Source organism: Lactuca saligna, chromosome 3 (genome assembly GCF_052625555.1).
Source record: "Lactuca saligna cultivar CGN05327 chromosome 3, ASM5262555v1, whole genome shotgun sequence".
NCBI classification, from domain to species: domain Eukaryota; kingdom Viridiplantae; phylum Streptophyta; class Magnoliopsida; order Asterales; family Asteraceae; genus Lactuca; species Lactuca saligna.
This window is the reverse complement of record NC_136419.1, coordinates 224539389-224550127: the sequence shown is the minus strand read 5'-3', so window position 1 is coordinate 224550127 and position 10739 is coordinate 224539389. Positions and strand designations below refer to the sequence as shown.

At 31.8% G+C, this 10739-nt stretch overlaps 2 protein-coding genes across 2 annotated transcripts; both read left to right on the top strand.

The window, feature by feature from the left end:
- Positions 1 to 1088: 1088 nt before the first annotated feature.
- On the top strand, positions 1089 to 2572 carry LOC145036408 (uncharacterized). Its single transcript, XM_078984854.1, has 3 exons — positions 1089 to 1284; positions 1531 to 1766; positions 1955 to 2572. Exons 1-3 carry the CDS (start codon positions 1089 to 1091, stop codon positions 2570 to 2572), a joined length of 1050 nt encoding a protein of 349 aa, XP_078840980.1.
- A 45-nt stretch (positions 2573 to 2617) lies between these two features.
- LOC145036407 (uncharacterized) lies at positions 2618 to 3864 on the top strand. Its single transcript, XM_078984852.1, has 3 exons — positions 2618 to 3100; positions 3609 to 3655; positions 3807 to 3864. Exons 1-3 carry the CDS (start codon positions 2618 to 2620, stop codon positions 3862 to 3864), a joined length of 588 nt encoding a protein of 195 aa, XP_078840978.1.
- Positions 3865 to 10739: the final 6875 nt, after the last annotated feature.

Genomic DNA, 10739 nt, shown 5'->3' with positions numbered 1-10739 from the left:
TTATATTAGGTGCACCAGCTTCAAATTCGTTCGGGTGATACTATACTTTTGAGAATTCGAGGTCCAAAAAATAAAACTATAAAAAATGATAGTCCAACAAATAAAGAAAATTAATCAAATACCTCAATTTAGAATTAACCCAAATGCATTTTGAGTTTGTAGCCCAACTGCCCAAGTTGCTTATTTAATTTTTTAACCAATAGAATTAGCCATTTAGCCCAATACCCAATCTCTATTAAGTGTCCATCGGCTTTTGAAGAAAAGAAATTGGAGTGCTGTCCTTGTGAACGAGATTACAGGAAAAAAAAACAAAAAAAAAACGGCACTGTGAACTATCGACAAAGAAAAATAATTCGGACATTGGGACTTGCTTCTTTCATTCGATTTTGTTTAGCTTGGCTTGGAACTCCTTTCAATCCTACAAATACAATGAAACAAGTAAGTATTGATAATTTTAGGTTTATGAAATTAGTCAAATTAGTTGTTTTTTGTTGAAATTTCTTATTGTTTAGGTGAAATTAGTAGTTGTTAACCTTGAACTTACTTGTTTACTTGAAATTAGTAATTGTTATTTGTTAACCTTGAAATTACTTGAATTTACTTGGAATCTTGGATGGCTTATTTGTTTGATATTGAATTGTTAGGATAAAATTGGGTCTTTTTTTTGGAAGAACAAGCATCAATAAATCAAGTGTTGGAGAATCCTCCAAAAGACCATGCTCCAACGATTTAAGTTTTGAAGCATCCTCTAAAAGACCATGTCCTTCTAATCAATCATTCCCTTCGGTTTCTAATGTAAATCCACAACCTACAACTACTCCAATTACAAATGTTGAATTGAAAGATCTTCCAAAAGACCCGGGTGTAAGACCAAAGATTACAACTTACCATCCAATCAAAGAGATGAAATAAGGAGGGCATATTTACTTCAAGGACCTTGTCAACCAAGGGGTTATATATTCCCTTCAAAAAAAATAGGTTCAAAAGAAAGACGTTTTGTTGTTAAGTGGTTTGATGACTTTGATTGGTTAAAATATAGCATAAAAGAGAACAAAGCTTTTTGTTTATTTTGCTATGTATGTGGAGACATGGCGGGAAAACAACATGGGAGAGATGCATTTGTTTCGCAAGGTTTTGATAGTTGGAATAAAAGACAATCATTGAGAGATCATATGGGTGGTATTGATAGTTTTCATCACAAAGCAAAAGAAAATTGTGAATTTTTATTGAAAGAAAAACAATCTATTAGTGCAGCCTTCAACAAGCAAACCAAGATTGAGGAGAGTAATTATAAACTTCGTTTAGGTGCTTCAATTTGGTGTTGTAAATTTTTATTGAAAAATGGTTTACTATTTCGGGGTCATGATTAATCGAGTGACTCTCTTAATAGAGGGATTTTCTTGGAGTTATTATCTTTCTTGAGAGACAATAATGAAGGCATTCGCAATGTTACCTTAGAAAATGCTCCACAAAATAATCAAGTGACGTGCCCGAGGACTCAAAAGCAAACTGTTGAATGCTTTTCAACAGAGATAGTTTTAGATATTTGCAAAGAAATTGGTAAAGATGTGTTTTCTTTATTGGTTGATGAATCGAGTGATGTATTAAAAAAAGAACAAATGGTCATAGTTTTGAGATATGTCGACAACCGTGGAGTGGTGAAGGAAAGATTCTTTGGAGTGGTGCACGTGAAGGATACATCCTCTTTGACTCTTAAAGCAGCCATAGATGACGTTTTTACCCGTAACAATTTGAGTATGTCTCAGGTAAATATAACATTTTTTCTTCCTTATTATGAATTTTAATTGAATATTATTCGCTTTAATGTTTAATATCTTTTTTTATCAGGTAAGAGGATAAGGTTACGATGGGGCAAGCAATATGCGTGGTGCATTTAATGGTCTAAAAGCTTTGATCAGCGCATTATGTGCATTGCTTTGCACACCAACTTCAGTTAGTTATTGTGGGTGTGGCAAAGAAGCATGATGGTGTTGATGATTTCTTTAAGCAACTTTCTTTGGTGGTTAATGTGGTAGGTGGTTCATGTAAAAGACAAGACATGCTACGGGAAAGTCAAAGAGAAAGGGTGCAAATGTCAATTGGAAATGGTGAACTTGAAACTGGAAGAGGGTTAAACCAAGAGAGCTCTCTTATTCGAGCAGAAGATACAAGATGGGGTTCACATTTCAAAACCATCACAAGTTTGATGAACTTATTTCCGGAGGTTCGTCATGTTCTTGCTTATGTCGAGGAAGGATCCACTTTAAGTAACCGAAATCAAGCATTTGGTATCTTAAAATATTTCAAGACATTAGATTTCATGTTTTACTTACATTTGATGTATGAAATTTTACACCTCACGAACGTATTGTCCAAGCATCTTAAAAAAAAGGATCAAGATATTTTAGAAGCGACTTCTTTGGTTAGAAGGACAATGGACGCATTGAAGTCTTTAAGAGACACGGGGTTTGCTAAACTTTTATCGAAGGTATTCTCTTTTTGTCAAAAACATGATATTAATATTGTGGAGATGACGGAAAATTATGTCACATCAAGAGGCCGTAAGACTTAAGTTACTAATCAATTTCATTTTGAAGTTGAAATTTTCAACACCGTCATGGATATGCAAATTATAGAATTTGGGGACCGATTTAGTGAACTTAGCACCCAATTACTAAAATACATTGGGGCTTTGAGTCCTTGTGATTCATTTGCTAAATTTAACAAAACAAAGTTGTTAAAGTTGAGTGAGTTATACACAAAAGATTTTGATGATGCGGAGAGGATGCAACTTGATGGTGAACTTGAAATATATTATCACGCTTTGTATAAAGATGATCAGTTCCCTAGTTTGCAAGGAATTTCCGACCTTTCTCGTTTGATGGTGGAAACGGGAAAACATCGGTCTTATCCTATAGTTTATAGGTTGTTGAAGTTGGTTTTGGTTTTACCCGTTGCAACCGCAACGGTTGAAAGATGTTTTTCAGCGATGAAGTTTTTGAAGACGGATTTTCGTAACAAAATAGGTGATGATTTTTTGAACGATGTCATGATTTCTTATGTTGAAAAAGAAGCACTTATGAAAGTAAAGATCGAAGATGTAATGGATCGGTCTCAAAAAATGTGTACCCGTAGATGTCAAATTTAGATATTAAGATATAATGGATTGATTTGATGTACTAGTACTTTTAACATTTTTTATGTTATTATATTCGGACGAAAAAAAATTGTGCCACTGTGACAACTTTCTACCTCCTCCACTGTATCTCAGACATTTAGAAGATGTTTTTTATAGTTTTAAACTCACTAATATTTTTGAATGGGGTGAATCGTAAGTTGATGTAGCCTTTGACCCACATTGCAGAATCATATATAAAGCTTTTGGATGCTTTTACTTCAAATGTAAAAGATTTACTACGGAACAGATGTAAAAGGTTGGCTTTTAATCCTAAAAATTGCAGAGTCGAAATTTTCCTTTACTATGGAAGAGCTAGGCAATATTATTGAATGTGGCAAAGCAAAGGATTGCATTTGAAGTATTTCTTCTTTATTTTGTCTTATGTATAATTTCTTGTATTTGATAAGTTTGTTTTTTTATCCTTTCATAGATTTATGAACATCTAATTAACGATGATGAACTGCATAATAGTGAAGGGTAATATGGTCAAACTGTTTTATTGATAAGTTATAATGATTTAGAATATAAAAAAAGATTCTGAAATGTTTTTAAATTAAATAAAAAATAGATTTGTGTAAATACAATGTTGTAAAATTTAAGAAGGATAAATATGATATTTAAATTTTAGGTTAGGCAAATACGATATTTTGAAGCTTAATAAATGTATATACGAATTTCTCCCATAAAAAAATATTTGTCGCCGTTGTTATTTGTAGACTCGTTACTATTTGATACTTGATTAATCTTATTAATATAACATTATTGGTAAGACATTGGAAGATACGAAGACATTGGAATATATGATGGATAGTCTATTGATTCATATTCAAATCATGGCCCTACTCAATCCATGTAGTCATGGAGGTTCGTCTGTAGTGATTCTAGAACATTATGCGTAACCTCATGTTTGTAGCGGGGATTAGACGGTATGCAAAAAATGGTCCAAAAACCTTGTTTTTTTTCCACAAAAAAATGACATAAAAATTACTTGTCTTCACGAGTTACTCTCCACCTAATGGGCTTGAAATGGGTTTAGAAAAATTAACATAAGTACATCACATATGACATGACGGGATAATGACTTAAAAGGGTAATATATTTTTCGATTTTGTACATATTTGGTCATTGAGTTTTTTTCTTCTACATTTACTCATTCAACTTGTTAAACTGTACACATCCAGTCCTTATGACCGGTTAGTCCAGGTTAGCCGGAAAAAATGACTTATTAGGGTAATATATTTCTCATTTTGTACACATTTAGTTCTTAATATTTTTGTACACATTTAGTCCTTATTTTTTTTGTTTCAAAATAAGTCATTTTTTGTTTTTGTACCAATTCAGTACTTATGAATGATTTATTTAAGGTTTTTCTCATGACATCTAACATGAGACTATCATTGATCACAGAGACGGTTCTCTTTGGGTGCCCGCAGTGATACCGACAACCCCTGCTTTTTATGTACGCGGTGTAAATTTTTCAATGTTTTTCGATTGTTTTTCTTTTTTCTACTTACCGGCAACGCCTACTACAGACTGACAACACCTACTACCAAATCTTACGTCTGTCCCTGGTTGATGATGTGTTTGGGGTTGTTGATGCTTATGTCCATCGCGGCCTCGACTGCTTTGTTGCATAGGTCTTGTGGTTTAGCTTAGGTTTTGTATTCCAAATGTCGTAACTTCTTCATATGATATCTAATTTTAACGATCTTTATGTCTATGTGTTCGTTTTTCAAGTCTGCTATAAATTTCGTTAAGATTACTCCCGTTAAAATATAATTTGTTTTTACTTACAATTTTATAAAAAAACATTCATAAATACATTCATAAAAAAACATATGGATATAAAGATCGTAATTAAAGAATATATAACTTTTTAACGGGATTAATCTAAACGAAAGTTGTAGTAGACTAAAATACAAACATATAGATATAAAGATCGTTAATATCCGAGATAGTATGAAAAAGTTATGATGTTCAAAACGCATGACCTAAACAACCAAATAGTCGAGATCACGATGAACATAAGCATCAAAAGCCTAAAACACATCGTTAATGATTGTTCCATGTAAGATGTTGTGAGAAAAACTTAAAGAAAACATTCATAAGTATTGAATGAGTATATATATAAATATATATATATATATATATATATATATATATATATATATATATATATATATATATATATATATATATATTGTAACAAAAAGAAAATTAAGGACTAAATGTGTATAAAAATATTAAGAATTAAATGTGTACAAAATAAGAAATATATTACCCTATTAAGATATTTTTACCGGTTAACCTGAAATAACCGGTCATAAGGATTAAATGTGTACAGTTTAACAAGTTGAAGGGGTAAATGTGAGCAAAAAATAAACTCAATGACCAAATGTGTACAAATCAAAGAATATATTATCCTTTTAAGTCATTATCTCAAGACATGACACATATCCTCACGATTTATTTTCTATTTAATGGGCCTTAGATGAGTTTAGAGTGCGTTAACCAACGATCATCTATCATATATATGTCTATAGATATCAATTAAAACGATCATTTATTTATAGTTTCAAAAAAACATGTTTTATTTTCACGTATTTTAAAAGCTAACCTGCTATTTTGAATGCACCATTCTGGACTCCATGACAACTAGACATGACTCATTCGAGTGGTTCCTCTTATATAAAAGGAGTTCACCTCCTATCGGAACGTTATTTTGGAAAATTCTAAAAATTGCGAACTTATTATATATACTATTAATCATTAAAATGTTGAGAAACAGACTTAAGTTTTCATTTTCATAAAAACGCCACAGCTCTTCGCTTTTTTCCTTTGCATCTTATCCGTTCCTCTAACCTCACCCTAGCTAGTTTACTCACTCCACCGCCGAACACCTCTAATACGGATGCTTCTAGATTATATCCTTCTTCTACGACTACCTTCCACCGCTACCTTTTCATCTCTCAAACTGAGTCGCCGCCGATTCGATTCATCCTAATCGCCTACAACCCTAGACGGCGTCGTTCAACACCGACGCATCCCTGCTTTGACTTCTCTGTCACACCCCAAAACCGAGAACGACGGAAACATTCTGGGGCGAGGACGTCATGTAAAGTATCACAACAATGCAAAGTAGTAAACAAGCAACAACATCATCCACTGCATTAATAGTATAATTTTAAATACAAGTGTGTTCTTTCATAGAATAAGACAATATAATGAATATTCAAAATAAAAGACAAGTCTTGACTGCTCCGTCTTCACAAAACCTTGTCGTCATACATGTCTATTGGTGACCTGAGAATACAAGTTATTTTGAAAGCAAGTATCAACATAAAGCTTGTGAATTCATAAGTATTTAATGTCATTATTTGTATAACTATCAATGAAAATGTTTATAAGTAATTGTAAACGTTTAAACTTCCTATAAAATCTCATATTTTCTACTAGTATAAAAGGAGCTATCTACCGAGACCCGAATGAAAGTAAGTAAGTAGTCTTCTAACGAGACCCGTTGAAAGTAAGTAAGTAGTCTTCTCATGAAACCTGCTGAAAGTAAATAAGTAGTCTTCTCATGAGACCCGCTGAAAGTAAGTAATAATGTGATTGATAGTCCCCATACTAAAAGTTCTCCATATTAAGAGATTTTGGGAACTAAAGGTGACTTCCGCAACGAATTGCTAGGTCGAATAATCCACATTAATGTTACGAAATCATATATATATACCCAAAACTATACCTATATATATATATATATATATATATATATATATATATATATATATATATATATATATATGAACGTATACATTTGCTACCCAAAGGTACTGAACTGACTGATTAGAACCATTATCTACATATGTATACATAATATATAAGTAAGATTTAGACGACCTTCGGATAACTAACCGATACCTTAAGTACACATCCAAATAAGGAAAAAGAAATAAAGCGAGTTAGTAGTTCTAAGTCCTTTAAACATTATTTATATAACTATACGTATCTAGACACGCTTTTAACAATTGTACTAGGAATAGTAAATAGTATCTCCTAACTATACCTATTATAGTTGCTAGTAATGTATGTGAATAACTGAAAGTATGCCTTTGCTACCGAAAGGTAGTGAATTGACTAATATAACTTTTATGTCTATATATGTATACATAATATATAACTGATATTTAGATGACATTCGGACAAATAACCGATACCCTAAGGCCACATCCAAACAAGGAAAATGAATTAAAGCGAGCTAGTAGTCCTAAGTCCTTTAAACATTACTTATATAACTATACATATATAGGCATGCAATTGACAATATAAAAGTATAAAAGAAGTTTTAATAAAACCTTTGAAAAGTTTAATAAATAAGAATTTATGATTTGATGTCAGTTTTTAAAATAATTTGAAAGCATTTTGTTTGATAAGAACATTTTAATGTATAAGAAATCATTTGTTTGAAACATAGATACAACGGAGTTTGAAAGGAAAGATATTAGTTCGAAATATAGTTTGATAAAGAGTTTAGTATGAAAAGATGTTTTGAGAAATCATTTTGAAGTAGTATACTTGGTAAAACAGCTAAAAGTGTACTAAATCCATAGTTTAATAGTTATTAATCACATGTGATTGATATTATAACTATCATGATTCAACTTGTATTCCCCCCCCCCCCCCCCCCCCAACCATAAAAGCATTTATAAACATTTAAAAACATTTAAAAGGTTAATTAAGGGGTATGAACTCACCTATTGTGAGTGGATTGTACGGAAGTGTTGTGAGTGGATTGTATGGATACACATGTCACCCACAATATGTTAAGTACTATTCCTCATTATAATGCCATGGAGACCATAAATGCAATCAAGCCCATCTTAAGGGAATACTATCAGTATGATGACACCGCCATAGTTAAAGCAATGTGGAGAGAAGCCACCGAGTGTTTCTTTGTTGACGCTGATGAAGGTGACGACAACAGCAAAGGTGTTTATTAGTTCAACAATAAGATGTAATTTTTTTTTTTGTAATTTTCTTTCGTTAATTCTGGCTAATTCCTACTGCATTCGCACTAAGCTTTTAAAATGTAGTCCTTACGCCAATAGCGTTGGTGTGGATTTGAATTGCAAACGTTGCAAAGTATTTATGAATACAAGTCTATTTTGAAATTACAGTTTTCATTGTACTTGTAACAATAAAAAGTTTTTAACTATTTAACATCTATATAATATCTTTTTATATCTATTTTCTTTGAAAGTTTAGCTTACAACCGTTATTATTTATTTATATATAAATTCCTTTATATATTAAATATATAAATTCTTTGAACCGGTCGTTAGTTTTGGATAGATTTTATTTTTTGGTTAAAATGTATGTATAGCCCAAAAAGGACGGCATTTAAAATCGAGTCAAAGTTTAGTTGTTCAAGTTGAGTCTAGTGGTAGTACCACAACTAAGTCTTATTGGGCTAGCCCAAGAACAACTATTTATTGACATTATATTATGTGGAAAAATTTTAAAAAAAGGAAAGATGTAAGAAAAACGTTATACTTAAAATGTTGGAATTCAAAAGTTTGACCCTAATATATGCGGACTCATCTCAATTTATCGATAAATAAATTTTTGTCATGTTGATGTTATTCGAAGACTCGTTCCTAATGACAATTAATAATAAAAAAATATTGTCATTGTTGTTATTTGTAGACTCGTTACTATTTGATAATATTAATCTTATTAATATAACAATATTGGTAAAACATTAGAAGATATGATGGATAATCTATTAATTCATATTTAAATCATGATACTACTCAGCCCTATGACCATGAAGGTACATCTGCAGTGACTCTAGGATATTATGCGCAACCTCATTTGCAACTGGGATTATACGGTGCACAAAAAAGAGCTCGAAAACCTTTTTCCCTTTCCAAAATGAAAAAAATGACATAAGAATCACATGTCTTCACGAGTTACTCTCCACCCAATGGGTTTAAAATGGGTTTAGAAAAAATGATATAAGTATATCACATGTGACATGACAAATTAGATCTGCACAAAAAGATCAATCTCGGATCGGATCCAAAAAAAGACCAAGATCGAACCGGTCTAAAACGAGACCGGACCGAAAAAATATCTGCTTGAGACCGTCCCGGATCGGTCCAAAAAAGATCGGACCGTTCAGAGACTGGTCCTAAAAAAGACCGGACCACTTTGAGACCAGTTTGAAAAAAATAGACTTATAACCAAACTTTATAAATATATAATATTTGTGTTAATTATACAATTTTTAATCACAACTATCTAATTTATTTTATTTTTTTTCTTTTATAAAATTTAAATTATCATTTTTAATAATTTTTAATTTATTATTTTGGTGATAATCTCATATTTATTAATGGAAAAAACTCGAAACCAAAACAAAATAATCGAAAAATATCGAAACCAAACAAAAAAAACCGTAAATGGAACCGAAAAAGACTTAAGGAAATACCGAGAGACGAGACCGAAAAATACCGGTCAAAAAAAAGACCGATCCTAAAAAATACCGGATAGGAAAAATACTGAACGAGACCGGTCTGAAAAAAGACCAGACCGTTTCGAGACCAACCTCAAAAAGATGGAACCATTTCGAGATCGACCCAAGATCGGTCTAGGACCACAAATGTGCAGGTCTATGACAAATATCCTCATTGATTTAATTTATACTTAATGGGCGTTAGATGAGTTTAGAGTGCGTTAACCAACGATCATCTATCATATATACGTCTAGAGATATCAATTAAAACGATCATTTTATTATAGTTTAAACAAAAATATTTTATTTTCACGTATATATGATAGATGGCAGTTCTGGACTCTACGAAAACTGACATGGCTCATTTGAGTGGTTCTTCTTATATAATGTCACACCCCAAACCGAATTGGCGGAAACGTTCGGGAGTGGAGGACATCATATACAGTATCATAACAATGCATAATAGTAAAACAAGCAACAACATCCATTACATTAATATAATAGTTAAATACATGTGTGTTCTTTTGTAAGGTTTAAATGACACCAAAAATGTACAATCAATATACAGGCGATTCTTGGATCCACTTCGTCCTTCAAAAGTTGCATGGGTGTACCTGTCTTACTGGTTCCCTGAGAATAAAAGTTATTTTAAAAGAGAGTATAAGCACAAAAAGCTGGTGAGTTCATAAGTATTTAGTGTCATTTAGTAGTTAAAAACCTCAAAATGTTTGTATTTAAAACCTAGTAAAGTTTGTAAAGTTTTCCCAGAAAATCCTATATTTCCTGCTTGTAAAGTTAAAAACCTCGACTGTTCTACATGTTTGTTTTTGTATAAAAATGTAATGTTTACATATGTACTTGTAATAGTATGGAAAATATAATGCTACTTCGTTACTGTGCAAAAGTAAGTTTCCTCCCAATTTTTTCTGTCATCTACTAGGAAAATAGTGTATTCTACCTCAACAGTGACACTGCTGACTATGAAATGATAAAAATGAAGACTCAAGGTCGTATTAAATGTACCATACTCCTTGGTGAGTCTTA